At 38.4% G+C, this 20,394-nt stretch overlaps 3 protein-coding genes, 1 long non-coding RNA gene and 2 other non-coding genes across 6 annotated transcripts; 2 read left to right on the plus strand and 4 right to left on the minus strand.

The window, feature by feature from the left end:
• Positions 1–22: 22 nt before the first annotated feature.
• LOC133739948 (uncharacterized protein C6G9.01c) lies at positions 23–1,035 on the plus strand. Its single transcript, XM_062167773.1, has 2 exons — positions 23–116; positions 550–1,035. The coding sequence occupies exon 2, from the start codon at positions 566–568 to the stop codon at positions 965–967; it is 402 nt and encodes a 133-aa protein (XP_062023757.1). The 5' UTR covers positions 23–116; positions 550–565; the 3' UTR covers positions 968–1,035.
• Positions 1,036–4,356: 3,321 nt separating this feature from the next.
• LOC133738829 (uncharacterized) lies at positions 4,357–6,142 on the minus strand. The gene is made up of 2 exons (XR_009860281.1): positions 6,055–6,142; positions 4,357–4,555 (listed from the first exon to the last, which is right to left on the minus strand). It is a non-coding gene; the product is annotated as an uncharacterized LOC133738829 (long non-coding RNA).
• LOC133741578 (small nucleolar RNA snoR77Y) lies at positions 4,662–4,743 on the minus strand. Its single transcript, XR_009862022.1, has one exon. It is a non-coding gene; the product is annotated as a small nucleolar RNA snoR77Y (small nucleolar RNA).
• Positions 4,800–4,946, minus strand: LOC133741598 (small nucleolar RNA snoR2/U65). Its single transcript, XR_009862042.1, has one exon. It is a non-coding gene; the product is annotated as a small nucleolar RNA snoR2/U65 (small nucleolar RNA).
• A 366-nt stretch (positions 6,143–6,508) lies between the features above and the next one.
• Positions 6,509–9,650, plus strand: LOC133739400 (ferrochelatase-1, chloroplastic/mitochondrial-like). The gene is made up of 9 exons (XM_062167181.1): positions 6,509–6,748; positions 6,910–7,249; positions 7,351–7,494; positions 7,669–7,770; positions 7,939–8,042; positions 8,126–8,252; positions 8,404–8,556; positions 8,695–8,795; positions 8,919–9,650. Exons 1-9 carry the CDS (start codon positions 6,660–6,662, stop codon positions 9,229–9,231), a joined length of 1,473 nt encoding a protein of 490 aa, XP_062023165.1. The 5' UTR covers positions 6,509–6,659; the 3' UTR covers positions 9,232–9,650.
• Positions 9,651–10,121: 471 nt separating this feature from the next.
• Positions 10,122–10,724, minus strand: LOC133738002 (uncharacterized). The gene has a single exon (XM_062165445.1). It carries the CDS (start codon positions 10,722–10,724, stop codon positions 10,122–10,124), a length of 603 nt encoding a protein of 200 aa, XP_062021429.1.
• Between the last annotated feature and the right edge of the window lie 9,670 nt (positions 10,725–20,394).

Consider the following 20,394-nt stretch of genomic DNA (forward strand, 5'->3'; position numbering starts at 1 on the left):
TATAAGAAAAAAAGGAAAAGACTTCTTAGTCCACCTAGTTAGACAGTACCCGACCCGAACTCTGCAAACGCATCAGGCTAGGGTTTAAGCGTCCGCAATCTACCGCCAATCCAAAGGTTAGCTCTTTCTCTCTCACCATTCACTATTTGATTCTGTCAACCTTCCTTTGGATTTGGTTTACAACTTGTGAAGCTCTCAAAGTTTGGATTTTGTAAGAAATTGGGGCCCTTTTGCTTTGGATAAATTCTTGCTTCACCTAATTGAAACTCCAAGAGTGAATGGGTGATTGTTATTCAATTTAGTTTCTGTGTTCTTCTGCTTGCTTCTGGTTTGTGTTATGTTTGGTTGCTGAGACCAATTACTTGTTTTATGGTTATGTTGCTTTGATTTTTACAAACTGAGTTGGTCCCATGAATGGCACAAATATTTGTATCAAGCTTTGCTGAACTGATTATGTAGAACCAGTTTTTGAGTCTTGATGTTTGAAGCTTTGCATTGTACTTTTCCTTTTTGAATTTGCTTCTCAGTAATGTAATATGGAATGTGCAGATTTTGGAACCATAAGATGGGCAAGAAGAGTAAATCTAAGACTCCTAAAGAGGTTAAAGAAGATAGTGTTGTAGAAAAGACTGTTGTGGAAGAAGAGAAACCTACATCTTCTGCAAAAAAGACTACTAAGCCTGCCTCTGTGATTGATGAGATATTCGCCGGGAAAAAGAGGAAGAAAGCTGAAGCCGAAAAGGCTAAAAAGAAAAATGAAGAGGCGACTGAAAAACCCAACAAGCCTAAGAGAAAGAAGAAGAAAGATTTAGGCTTTGAAGACGGTGCATTTGTGGAGCCAAATTCTGGGTCAAAAAAGAGAACAAACGATGGCCTTGCTATCTATACAGAAGAAGAGTTGGGTATCAACAAAGCAGATGCTGGAAGCACCCCTCTTTGTCCATTTGATTGTTCTTGTTGCTTCTGAGGCTCCTTACAACTCACTGAGGATTTGTATGCTTGGAGATTTTGTTGTTTTGAATCGAGGATAGTTGAGTGGAGGTTTTGGTTTTGACCGGTTAGATAGCCCGCGCTTTGCTGCAGGTCTTTTTGTTATTCATATGTATTATTAATGGAACTTTAGTGATTGCATAATAGATGAACAATAATTGTTTTCACAATTGTACCATGTCTCTGTTTTCATCTACCCATTATTCAGTTGATCCTATCTGCAAACAATATTCAGTTTACAATCTCACAGAAACATAGAAATAGAAATAGTGAAAGAAGGAGAGAGGGAGACCAGGCCGTAATCTCTAGCATCTCAATTGCATAAGATAATAGTGCGTTGAGGTTTCCAACTTTTTTCCTGCAGATTCCCCAATCCTTGAGCAATCTGCATCACACATCAAAAGAAGCTTGAGATGAGTTTGAATAGGAACTTGATGATGCTACACAATTCAAGTCCAATATTACCTCTAACAGCTTTCATTTTACTAAGTATCTACTAAGTTGTTTTAGTTGCTAATATTAGATATAAGAGCAGGTTGTAAAATTCTCAACTTACATTCAAAGAAAAACAAATATAGTTCAAGAATTCTCAAGCAAACAAAAATAGTAGCAATATTTGAAGAAGGAATCAAAATTTCAAGTACCTTCATGATACTAACATAAAGCATTGAGTTCCAAAGCATGTATTCTCTGGTTTTGATGCTTCCTTGTCATAAATATATCCGATCACTCCACAGAAAAGATATAAGAACCAACAGGACTGGCAATAAAGATGGTCCCATATGTAGCGCACACAAATATCTCAGGAGTGATTGTTGGCATTAAGGACCATTGAGAACCAAAACAAACACCCAGAGATCCAGCATAGAGAGCGCCAGGCACACCAAAAGCAATCACCAGATGACCAATGCTCATGGATGCTAGAGTGATGACCATGAACAATGGCATCGCCCATCCTCTCCAATGCAGGAAATAATAAGAAATATTTCCAGCTCCGAAATGACCAAGGAAATTCCAGATACTCAGCAAAGCAACCAAACTTATCTCAAAGTTCCTGTAACCAAGGGATCGTCTTATTTGGTTAAGACTATTAACCACGGGAAGTCCCGAGCCCATTCCACATGCCATGGCAATAAACAACACCCAGAAGTCTATACTGCACATTGCTTGTAATAGATTCAGATGTATATCAGATCACAAACTAGTTAAGAAAGGCTCTGAAACACTATCGGACTCTCTTTGATGGGGAAGGACACTATGATGACTACTTGCTAGTGTCATTTTGTAGCCTAACATGAATACATGATGTCATTGATGTGTATGAGGTCGTTGATGTATTTCATTCTGATCAGTCATAGATCACAGAAAAGAAGTATTTTCTGGACAATGTATTTCACTGGTCTGGAACAACAATGTAAAACAATCACTATTTCTGAACCAAATACAGTCTTAAATGGAAAAGAAGTGGTCTATTTCTGAACAATCTAAAATGAACAGCCTAGATTTAGTTGTACTTAAACAGTAGCATGACAAAATTATTAAAAGAGAAGGACTGTCTGAGTTTGTCTAAAAGTGAGTTCATTTTCCTGCTTATGCTGCGATCTTTATTAGTGAAGACACAGGCTGGCTTATAAACTGCAAAAACTTTGTGATTTAAGCAACTTAATGCTCCAGCTAACAATATCAATGCACAAGTTTACAATATGAATCAAGATCTTGGGGAAGTTGCACATAGTTATATAAAGAAAAAGAAAATGAATTAACTAAAAAGGCTAACCTGAACATTGCTTTCTTCCATCAATATTTCCTTTGCCTTCTCACAGAGCCATCTTACCTATTGAGCAAATAAATATGTCGACAAAAGATTTAGATGAATGATAGGAATGAAAAGACATACTACAGAAATTAACAGGAAACTAAACAAAAAATGTAAGTAAACAAATATAAAACTCGACAATGAGCAAGATACAAAAATAATGGTTGTCTGATAGTATCACAAACAGTTATGCAGCAACATCATATATGAAAACTTAAAGATATACCATCTCATGAATCTGGTATTATTATCGCTTTAACAATCCAACAGCTTGGGTAATGAAAACTCTCATATACAATCATAGACATGGAATGAACAATCAGTAACAATACAATGATCTAAGTAACAATGAAATCCACCACAAAAAATAAGAATTCATGGAATATGATCACAGTTGAAACTGAAACTATTTAACATACCTTCTTCACATATAGGATGAGCTTAATTTCCAATTCTCAAATGCACAACTCAAAACCAGAAAAGAAGAAGAAGAAGAAAAAAAAACTTTATGCCATTAACCAGTTTTCTTCAACATTGTTTCCAATAATCTCATGATTGGAAATAGGTGTATCATCTGATTTAACAATTATACTGCAGGTCTTACAACTTCAAGATTCTTGAAGTTATGTTTAACTTTGAAGTATGTACCTACATCATCAATGGACTAAAAGATAGAATCTCTTTTGAGATTCTTCAATCAGAAAAGAATTCTTGTGCATTTCCACTTGAAATTGAAGACAGATGGACTCATTTAAGTAGAGAGCATTGAATTGAAAAGATATATTTTGCTGCTTTTGCAAAGTATTTGTCATTGATATAACATGACTTTGATAAAATACAACTTCAAAGAAGTTGATATGGCATTGATATAACAGTACAAGTAACTTTAGCATAGGCAATTTTCTTCATAAAAGGTGCTTTACCATTGCGCAGAACAGTTGCGTTATCAGCTTGGTTTTCCTGTAGCTCCTACAATAACAAGCGTAAAGAAGTTGAGCTGAAACTACATTAACATTCCCAACAATAAAAGGTGGGTTACGTATCTAAATTCATGCATTCTTCATCAACAGTACAAAACAGAAAATAAGACTACAATGCGATTATGGACGAAAGACCCTATATAGTGGCAATTATGGACGAAGATGCTTCAACATTCACATTTCATCTAAGAAAAATGGGTTGTTTCCCAGTCTAGACACCCATAGTCAGCTCTATTTTATTTGGCTCTGTTTGATATATGGTTTGATGCTACGGATGCTGGAATTGAGTTGTTCAGTTCCCATAAGATCAAGAGGCTTTCTTTAGGTTGATACTGTCAATACACTTAAGGAAATGAAAATTCTTAGACTGAACTATGCCGATTTGCCATCAAAAGTCAACAAGATGGATTTGTTAGAGAGCATATGCTCTGAGAGTCTCAGGGTCGTGTTAAAGAGTAGGACAGTTGGCAGTGTAATATTCATTCTAAATGCCAATATGATCCATTTAGATTGCATTGCCCTAAATCCATTTGCATTGCGAAGAACCAAATGCTATTTAAGTGTTCAAACTTTCTAAAACAAATAAATTGATTCATTCATTTTGCATGTCCACTTCATTGATTCAGTTCTTTACAAATTCATTGTTTACAGAGAGTTCTTATATCAGTATGTAAATTTTCAGTCTGGAACGGAGTTCTTATATCAGTAGGTAACTTTTCAGTCTGGAACGGAGAATGGTCTTCAAATCTTCACCAGCCAAATGTACAATCTGCAACAATTCATAAAAACTATAATTAAAGCCATCGAGTCCACTCACTTGATAACAGTATACATAAAAGAGTTTTTCAACATTCAAAAGAAGAAAGCTATAGATTCTGAAGCCTTCAGAAAGCCAGTAATTTATCATCAAAGACATCAGTCGGTAATTCCAACTAAAAATACAATCATCATAGGCTTCAATCAAGACAACAAACAGATGAACAAACACAGAAACTAAATCAGCAATTGACAATAGATGTAATCGCAGTAAATCGGCTCCGTGGACCAGATTGTAAATAGGATCCACAGGTTCCTATCAGAAAGCGAAAGATTTCGATCTTGGTTCAATCATAGCATCATCGGTCAAGGCACTTTGGCTACCGTCGACGTGGCATCGAACCATAAACAATTTCACTCAAAAATCAAACACATATTCAAAGCAAAGCAAAAAACATAAATGACCCTCACAGTCCCGTTCTAACCATGAAATCACAAGAGCTCAACTTAAACAACAGATAACACGACCTTCCTATGTGAATTTTGTCCTGCAACTTACTACAGTTATGACACACGAAGAATAATAAAATGTAGCCAAAAATTGTAGCACGAAACCATAAATCATTTCAAGCTATCTTCTATTGGCGAAGAATATTGGCTCCAAGCGGCAGTCAAGGCACCACTGAAATGGCTCTTGCTGTTGACTCGTATGTATAGAGCCACAAAACATTTCCAGTCCTCATCATCAATCACATTATTCAGATTCATGGTTTCTTCCAAGATCACAAATCCATCGTTCCGGGACATCACACATTTGAATTCTCAATTCTCATTAATCACATCACACATTTCAATTCTCAAATCTCATTCACCAGAATTCTTTTCATCTAAAATCATTCAAACCCATTTCCAGTTATCATGTTCGATGACAGTACCCACAGAAAACAAACGAAACTACACAAAAGACTACAATCGTTCCTTACACTAAAAAAGATTCAAGATCTGGCAAATACAGACTAAAATTTGTGTGATTTGGCTGCTCTGAATTTGGAGGAAAGCTTGAAAAATAGCTCACTCCAATCGTGATAGTAGCTATTTCTAGGCACCATGCAAAAGGTTGCTTGTTATGGGATCGAATAACAAACACCCGTGTCTGACTGGAGTGCCAATCCAAAAATGAAAAAAAAAAAATCCAATATAAATTGAAAATCCAAATATCAAAGCCAGAACAAGGTAAATGTATGGTGGATATTGTGTCATGAAACAAAGGGATGAATAAGTTTCAAGGATCTTCACCCACTAAACTCAATATTGGCTCTAAGCGGCAGTCGGATCACCACAAATTAGGCGCCTGCTGTTGACTCGTGTATAGAGCCCTACCATTATCACACTATCTCTACCTAGCTAACCTCAAAACACAACCCAGAACAAGTCTCAGATCCCAGATCCCAGATCCCAGATCCCAGAACCCAGAAACAAACAAAACACTAAATCCGAATGAACTTTAATTACCAAGATTGTATGCAGATTCAAATGCAAAGCTGCGAGCTTTTGGGAGAGGGCTACCAGATGAGTAGGGACTGAAATGGAGGCATTGAGCTCCAAGTTTGGTTTGCCACAGCCATTTACTTTTATTTATATAAGTTGCTGAACCTAACCCTAAAGTACGGAAGTATTCTATTGGGCCGAGTCCATACAGTTTGGGCCACTAATCCCAACCTCGTTAGCTTAGATCATTCACGAAATAAATAAAACTACAAAATACGAATCATCAAACAACCTCATTTACACACGTGATGGCGCGTGACTTCCGCAAAAGTTGGTAAACAATGGCAACCGAACCGCCCTTTCCCTGCAACTGTACACGTAGTCGTTGAAGTCTTCAAACACGTATTAATTCGTTCTCGTTCAGAAGAAAAACGGAAGGAAGGAAGGAAGCAAATTAGGAGCTGCTAGTAACCAGCAGTAGTTGGTAGGTAGAAAGAAAGAAAGAAAGAAAGAAAGAAAGAAGGTGTAGAATAATATCTGTGTATAAAAGTTGTTGTTGAAGACTTAAGGCGTTCATTTCACGCTTCTTCTGATTCCAAAGTCCAAACGAAACCAAACACCAAAACGCCATGGACGCCGCCGTTTCATGCTCCGGTGTCCTTCCCCAAATGAACCTCTCCGGCTCCGACCTCTCCCGCTCAGATCATAAATTTCCGATGTAAGTCCTCCGATCCATCAATCTTGGAATTTCCGATCACTAAAGCTGACTCTTTTATATATAATAAAGGTTGACTTTTTTATGTTCTATTGCTGAAAATCCAAAATCGTATTGAAATTTTGGATGTTTATGTTCGGATTTTGATTCGATTGAGTTGTTAGGGGTAGGTCTTCGTGCTCTTACGCGAGGTCAATCGGGGCGGTTTCTTGCAATAAAGGATTGCGAATCGTTCCGAAAAAGCTTGAATTCTTGTGCTCTGCTGCGTCGAGAGATGAAGAGAGGAATGAAATGGTGTTTGGGGCATCGCATTGCGAGAAGAAAAGCCCTGTTGGGGAGGCATTGTGTGTTGCTGCGGGTGTATGCACTTACGGTGGGACTGCTGTGGAGTCTCATCACTCCCACATTGCGGAAGAGAAGGTTGGAGTGCTGCTCCTGAATCTTGGAGGACCCGAGACGCTTGATGATGTTCAGCCGTTTCTGTTTAATCTATTCGCTGACCCGGTATTCTTTCTGCCTTGGATGAATCTGTCATCTGTGTCTGTTTCTGTTGTTTTGTGAATTTTACCTGATGATGAATTGCAATGCTGTGGCCTGTGTGATAGGATATCATACGCCTACCTAGGGCGTTTAGGTTTCTTCAGAAGCCACTGGCGAAATTGATTTCTGTGCTTCGAGCTCCTAAGAGCAAAGAAGGGTATGCGTCAATTGGAGGTGGTTCGCCCTTGCGTAAGATAACAGATGAGCAGGTAGATATAATGCAGCTTAATTTTTGTTGAAATTTTTCATTTAACTATTGTTTGCATAGTCCGTCTTGTTCTGCAATAATGAATCTATTAGTAAAGAGTGTTTGCTGGTTTTCAAGTTCTATTCTTTTCATGAATTTTTGAGCTAAAAAGTTTGTTCACTACGTGATAATACAGGCAAATGCACTGAAAATGGCTTTGGAATCAAAGGACATGCCGGTGAATGTCTATGTGGGAATGCGGTACTGGTACCCGTTCACTGAGGAAGCAGTTCATCAAGTAAGTGTTCCAAGTCTTGTAGAAATAATATTTAATCCTAGGTTGGTTGATTGGTTGGTCCTGTCAATGTGCAGGACATGAGAAAATAGAGTGCCAATGTATGTGTATTTTTTCTAATTGAATGATTCAAATAAATGATTTTATTTTTTTCTCAATTATCTGTGCCAGATTAAGAGCGACAGAATAACCAGGCTTGTTGTCCTGCCTCTATATCCTCAATTCTCTATCTCTACAACTGGATCAAGCGTTCGTGTGCTCCAGAAGATTTTCAGGTTACTGTTTTTTGCAAGTTCATGTAAATGCTTATGTTTTGTATGCATAGGTCAATTGTTCTCAACGTGAGTGCATCTTGCAGGAACGATCCATATCTATCAAGGTTGCCTGTTTCAGTTATAAATTCATGGTATCAACGTGAAGGTTATATTAAGTCAATGGCTGACTTGATCTCAAAAGAGATAGAGAGTTTTTCTGAGCCTGCACAGGTGTGTTTGATTAATTCGTGGACTAATCTGGAAATGCTATTAGATGCAATTGAATCTTCCTGTTTGGTCTGATACATATGTGATATAAAATCTGTTGATAATTTGGTATGGTAACTCAATGAACTTTACATATATGTTGTATGGACATTAGGTCATGATATTCTTCAGTGCCCATGGGGTACCACTCAGTTATGTGAAGGACTCTGGAGATCCATACAAAGATCAAATGGAGGAGTGTATCTTTCTAATAATGAAAGAGTTGAAAGCTAGAGGAATCAATAATGAACATACTCTTGCCTACCAGGTTAGTTAAAACTATAGTTCTAGCTATTAATTCTGTGCCTTTCTTGACTCCTGGAACCAACTTTGGTTGCTGTCTAGTGCTCGTGGCTCTGACTTTCTGAAATGTTTTTTGCTTCATTTCTGTTTGGCTGGTGAACAGAGCCGAGTTGGTCCTGTACAATGGTTGAAGCCATACACTGATGAAGTTCTTGTTGAGCTTGGCCAGAAAGGAGTAAAAAGTCTTCTAGCTGTTCCAGTCAGGTATTTCACTCTGTCATGTAAAAAGTTTGCTATGTCCAAGTCTGTTATAGAGCTATGCAGTATGTAGAACAGTTTCTAGTTTCTTACAATGCTGCATTGTCTTTGTATTTCTTTCTAAACCAGCTTTGTGAGTGAGCACATAGAAACTCTTGAAGAGATAGATATGGAGTACAAGGAGTTGGCCCTCGAATCTGGCATTGAGAATTGGGGCCGAGTCCCTGCCCTTGGCCTTACCCCTTCATTTATAACAGATCTGGCAGATGCAGTTATAGAGGCTCTACCACTGGCAGCAGCCACTTCAACCCCAAAGACTACCCCAGCAGTTGATCATGACCCTATGATATGGGCTATCAAAATGTTCTTTGGTTCATTTCTAGCATTCATTTTGTTCTTTTCACCAAAGATGCTAATGGCATTCAGGAACCACCTGATTTGAGGGAAATATTGCAATAGCTTACTACCACATGTCATAGAAGCTGCTCCTACAGATTACAATAGGTGAAACACCCTAAGGAATACCGCTTCCTTTTTCAGTTAACCGGTTGACCCTCATACACGGTACAAGATTGCAGTTCAAGAAAGAGAAGTTTTGTATTTAGGCCTTCTTTCGGAAATGTGTCTTTTTAAAATAATTTTAAACTGATTTTAGTAGGGACGGTGCTTGACAAATATTGAGCCTGGTTTTGTGGAAAATCACTAGCTTCATGCGCTGGGTCTCCGAAAATCATACGTGTATACAGTCCTTGCTATATCTATATGATTTTCTATAGATGTGTAATTGGCATTCTATGATGCAGGAAAGTTCTAAGAATGAATAGAACACTGTGAAAAGCAAATATATCCATATTCCATACAGTGATTAACAGGTTTCACATGTATTAGGAAGATGGGAAACGCCTGCATACTGTACTGGTGGTTGTATTAATTGAGTTACAGCAGGAGAAGCACCCTCTCCCTATTTGAAGCGAATGGGCTCCCTGGTTAGGTCTCTTTCTGGACTCCAGGGACCTCTTCCCTTTGAACTTGAAGCTGGGAATGTCAATATATATTTTGATGTCTTGAAATTGCGTATGTGTATACATTAATATATATTGATGTCTAACATCCCTTAGCTTTCAAGTTCTTAATTCTTGATCTTTTTCGTTTTGGCGTGCATGGACTGAGATGCACATGACCATCAACCATTTACCCAGATCTTCAAGCGAGACTTTGAAAATGACCGAGCTAGTGATCCCACGTAATCTTGACCGTCTGATCTTGTTCTTGTTAGTTAATTAGAGGGTTTTTTTTTTTTTTTTTTTTTTTTTTTTTTTAGAAGAGAGAAAATTACAACTTAAAGCCCCTACTACAACCAGAACTAAACTGATCAAAATTAAAAGCAAACAAAGCAGAGAACGGCAACTTTTTGGACCAAGTGATAGGAGTAGATGATCTATGACCCATATTTGTAACAGCATCAGCAACGAAATTGGCTTCCCTGGGAACATAAGAGAAGGAAACAGCTTCGAAATTGCTAGCCAGACTCAAGATGTCTTTCACAAGAGTACGAAGACGCCAAGGAGGAGCACATTTTTTGTTGATAGAGTCTATAATTAACTTGGAGTCACCTTCGACATAAATCTTTCGACAATTAAGGAGGAGGGCATGATAAAGACCATCACGAACAGCACTTCCTTCAGCAATGGGGACAGAAGCATGACCAATAGCTCTCACACCAGCAAAAAGGGGGGATCCATCATGATCCCTGATAACAAAACCAGCAGCTGCTTTCTTATTGTTGACAACAGAACCATCGAAATTGAGCTTGGCGAAGCCAGCAGGAGGAGGAAGCCAGCGAATAACTTGAGAGGTAGAGGCAGGACCCTTGAAACGGCAAGGGTTATTCCTTCTGTAATTCTCACCAATGGATGCTGCAGCATGAACCACCATGTTAGGAAGAGAGGGAGAATGTCTGAAGATGAGGTTATTCCTCTCCTCCCAAATTTTCCAGCAAAGAAGGAGAAGATTTTCAGTAGTAGACTTTTGGTAATCCTTCCTGAACTAGGAAAGAAACCATTCTTCAAAGTTTTGGAAATCTGTATTGGTAATGCCAGCAGAGCGCCAAACATTTGCAGCAAAGGGGTAGGAGAAGAAAATGTGGTTTAAGTCCTCATCCCCTAAGCTGCAAAGGCCACACAAGGAATCATAATTAGTAGAATAACGAGCAAGTCTTACCCTAGTTTTCAATCTTCCCCTAGCTAAGAGCCAAGAGAAAATCTTGACCTTAGGAGGAATGTTAAGTCTCCAGATTTCATTCAAAATTTTAACCCTCGAATGGGGAGCAACCGAATCACATTGAAGCCAAGTGGCTGATTTAACAGAAAAAATACCGCTAGAGGTCGGCCCCCAAACAAATTCATCCCTAGAGTCCAACGCAGGAAGAGGAATACTTAAAATAGAGTTAACTGTATCATGATCAAGGAAAAGAGAAAGGTTATTAACATTCCAACAGCCATTAACAATATAATCACTAACATTCTCATCAATATCAATAGAAATTCTATTAGTAGTTGAAATAAGATTGATCAAAGGAAAAGAAAAGGCCCAATTGAAAGTCCAGAATTTGATGTCAGTACCATTACCAACAATCCAACTCATACCTTGAATTAAAAGATCTCAATTATCAAGAATACCTTTCCAGGCCATAGAATGGTTGGCCTACTTATTTTGCATGAAAAAAGCATGTTTTCTTAAGTATTTCCTACGAACAATATCCACCCACCAGTTATCATGATCAGAGATCACTTTCCAGCCTAATTTTGCCAAAGCAGCCTTATTGAAGGAAGCTGTTGGCCGAATTCCAAGACCACCTAAGGATTTAGGCAGACAAATTTGGTTCCAAGCAACTGGGGGGGAATGACAGTCCCTACCCCAGAAGAAAGATCTAGTTTCTTTATCAATGGCTTTAGTAACTTTTGGAGGGCAATTGAAGCAAGACATAACATGGTTTGGCATTCCAGCAATATTAGATTTTATAAGAGTAAGCTTCCCCGCTCTAGAAAGGGTGGCCTTTTTCCAACCACTGAGCTTATTTGAGATCTTCAAAAGTAATTCTTTAGCATTCAAGGGGTCTTTCCATAAAACAATATTATGGATCCCTAGATATTTACCAATTGAAACCTTGTGTTGAATTCCCAAAATACTTGTAATATCAGATTTAGTACTATTAGAGATCTTAGAGGAATAGAAAATAGAAGACTTATCTAAGTTGATCTTCTGCTCTGAAGCTTGGGCAAAATTGAGGAGAATTCTGGAGATGTTATGAGCTGCCTTGTTAGACGCTCTGGCAAAAATTAAACAATCATCAGCAAACATAAGATTGGATATTCTATGTCCCCCAGGGGAGGAGAGAATGCCAACATGGTTCTTAGAGTTAGAAGCAACGTGATTTAAATGTCTAATAAGAGGTTCCATGCAGAGAATAAAGATATAGGGAGAGAGAGGATCTCCCTGACGGACACCCCTAGAAGGAGCAAAATGACCTTCTTGCTTGCCATTAATAAGAATGGAAAAAGTTACAGAAGAAATGCATTCCATTATTAAGTTTATCCATTTAACATCAAACCCAAATCTGTGTAAACACAGTTTAATATAGTTCCAATCCAAATAATCACAGGCCTTTTCCAAATCTAGCTTAATAGCCATGGAGCCAGAAGCAGCCTTCTTTCTATTGAAAGAAGAAAATAATTCATGAGCAATGAGGATATTATCAACAATAGATCTTCCAGGAGCAAAAGCTCCTTGGTTTCTTGAAATGCACTTAACCAGGAGAGGTTTTAATCTAGCAATTAGAACTTTGGAGATAACCTTATAAACAACATTACACAAACTAATTGGTCTAAAATGACTAACAATTTCAGGGGAGTCAACTTTAGGGATCAAAGCAATGTTAGTGTGATTCAAGAGCCTCAGTGAAGTATTATTTTGAAAGAAATCCAGAACAATGTTACTTATCTTGTCTTTGACTAAGTCCCAGTGCTTCTGATAAAATATGGCATGAATGCCATCAGGTCCAGGAGCTTTCAGGGCTCCAATAGAGTTAACAGCTAGCTGGATCTCATCCATAGTTACGGGTTTTAAGAGGTTCGCATTGTCAGCACCATCAATAATGGGTTCAAGAATATTAACAAACGATGTAGCCCTTTCCAAGTTAATGGCATTTGTTGCTTTGAATCTTCTCTGAAAGTCTTGCAAAAAAATATAACTGATATAAGTATGATCATCAATCCATAATCCTAACTCATTTTTGATTTTAGTAATTCTATTTCTTCTCTTCCTAATTGTAGCCTGAGTTTGAAAATACTTGGTGTTTTTGTCACCCAAGGAAAGCCAATTTGCCTTAGCTCTCTGAACCCAAAAAAGTTCTTCACTTTTCTCAAGTTCTAGAAATTGATCAGAGAGTTCAACAACTTTGTTCTGAAGGAAAATGGAGCTCGGAAAGAGCATCAATTGATTCTGATAAAAATTCAAATCATTCTGAATGTTATTTAGGTTTCTGAAAATGCTACCATAAACATCTCTACTCCAGTTAGAAAGCTGGTGAGAAAAAACCCCAGAAATTGCCAAAAAATTCTTAAGAGGGTTAGGATCAAGGTTTTGAGACCAAATATGCTTAACTAAGTTAACAAAATCAGGATGGGAAAGCCAAATAGCTTCAAACTTAAAAGGTTTAGTTCTAGAAAGTCTGGATGGTAAAGTAGTCAATAAAATAGGGCCGTGATCAGAACCTAGAATTGGTAGGTTCTCTAGAGTGCAATAAGGATAAAGTTGAAGCCAACTAGGGTTAGCAACCGCTCTATCCAAACGTTCATAAATCACAGTGTGATCTTTGTGTTTGTTGGTCCAAGTGAAAGGTATTCCTTCAGCCTTTAGGGAGGTCATATTAATATTATTCAAGAAGTTAACAAAGTTCTGCATATACATATTGAAAGGAGAGTTACCACCACATTTCTCATCAGCAGAAACAATATTGTTAAAATCACCGACAAGGATCCAAGGATCATTATTTTGGGGTTCCAAATTACTTAGAACACCCCAAAAATTGGTCTGTAGTTGCTTCTGAGGATAAGCATAAACAAAAGAAATATACCAATTTGTGAGAGAGTTCATATCATTAACTTGGCAATGCAGATATCTGTCATGATGATCTAAAACATTTAAATTAACAGTACTAGAGTTCCAAAGTAAGAGTAATCCGCCACACTGACCATCAGAAAGAACAAAATCAAATTTATCGAAATAAAAGGCAACCCGAGAAGTAATTTTATTGGCCTGACTTTCATCATGAATTCTAGTATCAAGGACAAACAAGATGTCTAACTTCAAGCCAGTTATATAGAATTGAACTTGAGATAGAAAACCTGGCCAGGAACTGCCCTGGCTATTCCAACTAAGGATTCTCATGATTAACAAATGTGTTTGAAACTGATTCATGTTCTTGGTCCTTACTGGTCATCATCAGATCTAACAAAAGTCTAGTTATCTTTGCGGGGCTAGGAGCACCAAAAATGGTCCTCTTCTTAGAGTATCCAGAAATGGCCAATAAATCTTCATCTAGATAAAAAACAACACATCTATAGTTTTCCTTAAGCAAAACAAAAATATCACCCAAGTTTGGAGCACCAGAGGCATCCAAACAAATCACCCAAATAAGAGAATCTATTCCAAACACAGGCAAATGATAAAATCTACAGAAAAAGAAAAGATTTGAGCATGCAACAAAATAACCAATACCAGTGACAGTAGGATTAATAGACGCGCAAATAGAAAATTCAAGAAAAAAATTCGAAGGGTTAAAGAGATCTCCCTGTGAATTAGTTAACTTGAAATCTGGGTAGTGATAAAGTAATCTGGGGTTCACATCCAAAACCAATTGGCAATGGATGGAGTGGCCCAAACCCTTATAAACTCATATGCAAGGTCCCATTTTTCCCATGTGGGATGTATATATTCTCAACACGCCCCCGCACGTGTGGCGAATTTTCAAGCCATACACGTGGACAACTTTTGGGTGACGTGGAGCCCGTGTGGCCGTTAGGCATGCACACGTGGGTAACCCGCTCTGATACCATGATAAAGTAATCTGGGGTTCACATCCAAAACCAATTGGCAATGGATGGAGTGACCCAAACCCTTATAAACTCATAAGCAAAGTTATATTTTGCCAATGTGGGAGTTATATTTATACACATTCTCAACACGCCCCCGCACGTGTGGCGATTTTTCAAGCCATACACGTGGACAAGTTATATTGAGTGACGGTGAGCACGTGTGGCCATCTCTGAAACCAAACACGTGGGTAACCCGCTCTAATACCATGATAAAGTAATCTGGGGTTCACATCCAAAACCAATTGGCAATGGATGGAGTGGCCCAAAGCCTTATAAACTCATAAGCAAAGTTATATTTTTCAAATGTGGGAGTTATATTTATACACATTCTCAACAGGTAGAACCAAACCCATAGGAGAGAGTGGATCGCAGGATTTTGATCGTGGAGATGAAGCAAAGCAATCGAACTGGTGTGCAACAACCAAGAAGCGATCTTCCTCTCGGGAATTAACAACTTCCGTCCAATAGGGGCTTTAGGGGCGTAATGATTAACTTCGCCGAAATTTGCAGGTCCCAACTTCCTACCCTCACAGAGAATCGGAAACTGGAATACAAAAGGTAGGAGAGAGCTATTGGGTTTGGGTTTATCAAAGCCTGGCCAATTTGATCTCCAAGTAGTCACCCAAGCAACCCAGAGGATAACGAAGGAGGAACGAAAGAGCGATTGCAGAAACCCTAATCCCCAAATTGGGAAGGCGCGTGAGGCGCGTACCATATTAGACGTCTAAACCAATCTTATAGTTAATTAGAGGGTTGTGTTCATTAATTATGAGAATATTATTGCATGCATCTTAATTAGCAAAGTAATAATGGAATATTAATTTTTGGACAAGTTCTTTGCATGACACATGCAGACTTTGATTCCGTTTCAGTAGTAATTGGGGCCGGGTGCCGTAGTAACTGGTATGGATTTAATAATTAAATAGAAAAAATGTAGAGCATTTAAAGCCCAATACACACGAACAGGATTACAGGAAGATCCAAAATTCCAAATAATTGATACAAGCTTCAACATAAGCGAAGCACTGTAATAAAATCAAAGTCCAACACAATCTAACCCTAGTACCCTACAATAATTTCAATAAGAATACAAGTCACGGTACAAGCGTAACAAGCATATCTCATGGTAGAACATGCTGCTGTCAATGATATTTGCTCACTGAAGAACCAATAATTCTAATATATGTTTAATATAATTGGAGTTGAGGAACTTTGTATGTCACAATAACCTAGGACCCATATCCAACACCAACCCCAACCCCAACCCCAACCCCCACAGGCTAAATTTTCAATGAGGAACAGTTTATGATAGTTCAAACTGCTAAACCTAACAACTGCTTAAGGTATCAGCTTATGCACTAGCTAGCTTGCTTTTAAAAATTAAAAAAAATTCCCCTCGTTTACCAATTACAAGAGCAACATGAAAACTGTGATAAATGCAGAAAAGCTCCAGCCCCTGCTTATAAGAAAAAGGTCTCAAAAAATTAAGAAAGATTTTCCGGTGCCAAGAGTCGAACCTGGAATCCCAATATCCAAAGATTGTATGAGCTACACCAGAATTGTTAATATATTTGGACTTCTTACTGTATAAATACAAATAAGAAAAAGGTCTCAAAAAATTAAGAAAGATTTTCCGATGCCAGGAGTCGAACCTAGAATCTCAATATCCAAAGATTGTATGAACTACACCGGATTTGTTGATATATTAAGAAGAATGATTTGAATATTAGAAATTGGTATTCAAATAGGCTTGATGGAATTAATCATAAATTACTCTTTTGGATATATCGGGATTCTCGAGCAAAATTAATCTTAGTTGGGATTCCAAATACATATTTGCGTAATACTCTTTAGTATCTAGGATTCTATTTCCCATTTTTATTTAATGAGGTTTAATTAGGTTTCCTAGTTTTAGTCTACAATAAATTGTTCTTTTTGTTTTCTAGTTGTATTAGGTTTATGCTATGTGCCATATATACTTGGATGTTTATCATACACTCATTTTAAATCTAATTGAACCAAGATTACAATTTAGTTGAACCAAATTTACAACATTGACAACAAAGTTATCACTAGGGCTGGGACTTTCGGACCGAAAACCGAAAGAACCGAACCGAAATGGCCAGTTCGGTGCGGTTCGGTGCGGTTCTTGGCTGTCAAAATCTGTTTATTTCCAAAACCGAACCGTTTTGAATGCTTTCAGTTTGATGTCGGTTTTTAATTCCAGAACATGATCAAACCCGATGGAACCGATATTCATAGTCAAACTACACGTGCTGCCAGTCTTATTCCTTCCCCATAAAGTCACTTTCAACTGCCCAAACCCTTTTAATAAACACCACCATCCTTATTTCGCACAAAACCCGAAGACTCCAACTTTCTCCATGAGAAAACTCCAAGACAAAAAACTTCAAAACCCAAACAGGAAGGAAGAGAAGAAGAAACAAAGTAACAAACCGTCTTCCTCCTCTCCATCTGCCTCACCGCCCACTACAAGGTCGCCGCCGTGGAGCCCAGCCCAGTAATCTCTACAGAATCCAGGAAATCGTCCACCCCACAACCGCCCCCACCCGGAAGTCCACGTCGTGTTCTCCGACTAAGCCTCCAGCGGCGAGAGCAGGGCGACCTTGAACAGCGAAACGGCGTCGTTTGCTAGCGGCAACGTGGTGGTTCCTGAGGTTTCGCATCTGGGGTGGGGGAGGCGGTACACTTTGAGAGAGCTGGAGGCTGCGACTAATGGGTTGTGTTAAGAAAATGTGATTGGAGGTGGGATGGGATTGTGTGCAGTGGGATTCTCAGTGATGGGACTAAAATTGCTGTCAAGAACTTGTTGATGGGGCTAGGATCTCGTCTTCGGTCTTGAGGCTGAGATCGATCAGACGGTGGAGCGATTGCGGCGGCGCCGGAGCGGAGGAGGACGGCTGGGATGATGACTGGAAGGATTGGAGAACGTCGGTGTAGAGATCTCCGAATTCATCGTCGTCTTCCATCTGATACCACAGAGAGAGAAAGAGACTTTAAAGGGTTTGAGTTCTCTCTGCAAGAGTGAAGAAGAAGAAGAAGAGTTGAAACCGGAAAACCGATCCGAAGGTTCTCGGTTCCGGTTCCCGTCGGTTCCGGCACTGTCAACTACAACAACCGAACCGAAGTTCCCTTTCCGGTTTCGGTTTCGGTTCCGGCGAATTTTTGCATTTTCAGAACCGAGGCCAGCCCTAGTTATCACATTTGTTTTACACATTTACATATAATTGAACCAAGTTATCACATCAACAACAATTTGTTTATAAACTTGTAAAAATGTCGTAGGTGGAGTAATTACCTGTAATAGAACTAAATTACCCAAAAGATAACTCTATTTACCACAATGTGACAATGGCAACAAAATTGTTGTTAGATCTGTAAATGAGTGTATCACATACATGCAGATACCATAGAATTTCTCCCCTATATAAGGCACATCTTAGATTGTAATTTTCATTCAAGTTATCAATAAATAAAAAAAACAAATATTAGAGAAGTTTCTCTATGTTTCTTACGGACGGATGTGCCCGTAATTGCTAGTGGATTATAGTTCATCTTATATGACTTTCGACGCTTGACGAAGCCTATTGCTATCGTGTTCACGCTTCCCGCATCACTATATATATGTTATCTAGAAATGTTTGATGAAGACTGGAATCAAACAACCTCTCTCCGTCCGAAGTTCTTCTAAGTTTTTCTTTATTTTTTAAAATAAAGCTCTGAATTCTTACCAAGTAAGAAGAGTGAAAAGCAGTATATAAAGTCACTATATAGTGAATATATATTCAAACATTTCTAGATAACATATATATATAAATAACATATATATAGTGACTATATATTCAAATGACTTTCAAGTGATGAATAGCATTTCTAATGCAAGAGAATCGCTGATTGTTTGTTCCTTTCATAAAAAATATGTCTTTTCTTCAATTCCCTTATAAAATTAACATCCATAAATCGCGCTCTCATATATTCCTCATGAGCTTCGCTTTAGTTACATTTTTTTGGATTGCAACTTTTGTGTATTACTCTCTTCTCTCTCTGTCTTGGTGACTTTTTGCTTTAATTAGACTAACTAACACCTACTTCATTAGATTTTCAGATATCCAATTGAAGAAGACTGTTCTATCGAATGGGGAAACTGGGGCTCCCTCTATATATAGTTGTATCCTCTTCTTCCCAGTTCCTACTTTCAAAACCTATTCTTACAGTATATTCTTAAAGTCAGAAACAAAAAACCAAAACCTTTCAGAAAGCCTTCTGAAATGAATCATCCCGATAACCTCATTCCGGAAGAAGACCTCCCAGCCCACTTCCTCCCCTTAGGGGAACGGGGTGAAGAGATCATCCGCGAACTCATTTCGGAGGAAGACTTCCCAGCCCACGTCGTCACCGAACAACGCCATGGCCACGTCGTCTTCCCTTACGCCGTCCCGCTCGTTCGCCCGCCTCCCACCCGACGCACCCAGCCAACCCAAAGGGACTATCGTACCACAAAGGAGGAAGAAGAAGAACACCGATGTGTACAGATCCGCCCAATACCATAGTATCCTAGCAGCAACGACATAATGCCGCAGATGCGGGAGCAGTTCTGAGACGACAGCCTTGATAGGGTGGTACTCCCACACAATCACCACGGGTATGGTTTTGCGGTGTTCAAAACCAAGGAGTCGGCGGAACGGGCGGTGGGGATGAGGCTGGAGATCCACCATGCACGAGGGGCGCTCACGGTGGACCTCCGTCTAGCCCACCACCGAGGTACTGCTTGAGTATCCATTAACTAAAGATTGAGAGATGAAATACCATGTCATTAAGCTTAGAGTGTAATGATGATCGTTATGTTTATATATATATATATATATATAATGGATTAAATAAATGGTGTGTTTTTCCTCCGAAATGTGCTTTCCAAAATTTGCAGACACTTTTGCATGCTTTCTGTACGTGAAACTGAAGTGAACAGTAAGTTCGTATTCTGATCAATCATATGATATATATATATATATATATATATATATATATATATATATATATATATATATATATATATATATATAAAATATTGGCTCGTGGGGGGTCATAAGAATGTTGAAAAGATATAAATACTAAGATCAACATGTTAAATATGGCTCTCGTGGGGTTGGATCTTCAACCTTACTCTTGTAGTCTAACACCCTTTGAATTAATGGTGCAACCAATATATACGACTATATACTATATAAGTTCATCATAGAGATTTAGCCCTGGAGAGTACTCAATGGCAGAATGCGAATGAGATCCCAAACGTTGCTATTTCTCCTCATCATTTTTGTTCTTTTGGTTTCGCTTAAATTCTTTTCTCACTCAAGCATGTTTTCATTAATTTATGTTGGTTTAGTAGCATCTCATTGATTTTTATTTTGTTGGAATGGATATTATCTTTTTTA

Source organism: Rosa rugosa, chromosome 3 (assembly GCF_958449725.1).
Source record: "Rosa rugosa chromosome 3, drRosRugo1.1, whole genome shotgun sequence".
Lineage (NCBI taxonomy): Eukaryota > Viridiplantae > Streptophyta > Magnoliopsida > Rosales > Rosaceae > Rosa > Rosa rugosa.

Bases quoted from the DNA above. Each gene is read 5' to 3' on its own strand.
- LOC133739948 (XM_062167773.1), top strand. From the start codon at position 566: ATGGGCAAGAAGAGTAAATCTAAGACTCCTAAAGAGGTTAAAGAAGAT.
- LOC133739400 (XM_062167181.1), top strand. From the start codon at position 6,660: ATGGACGCCGCCGTTTCATGCTCCGGTGTCCTTCCCCAAATGAACCTC. The intron at 8,253-8,403 runs GTGTGTTTGATT...TATGGACATTAG, and splicing joins GTTTTTCTGAGCCTGCACAG to GTCATGATATTCTTCAGTGC. The intron at 8,557-8,694 runs GTTAGTTAAAAC...GCTGGTGAACAG, and splicing joins AACATACTCTTGCCTACCAG to AGCCGAGTTGGTCCTGTACA.
- LOC133738002 (XM_062165445.1), bottom strand. From the start codon at position 10,724: ATGGTGGTTCATGCTGCAGCATCCATTGGTGAGAATTACAGAAGGAAT.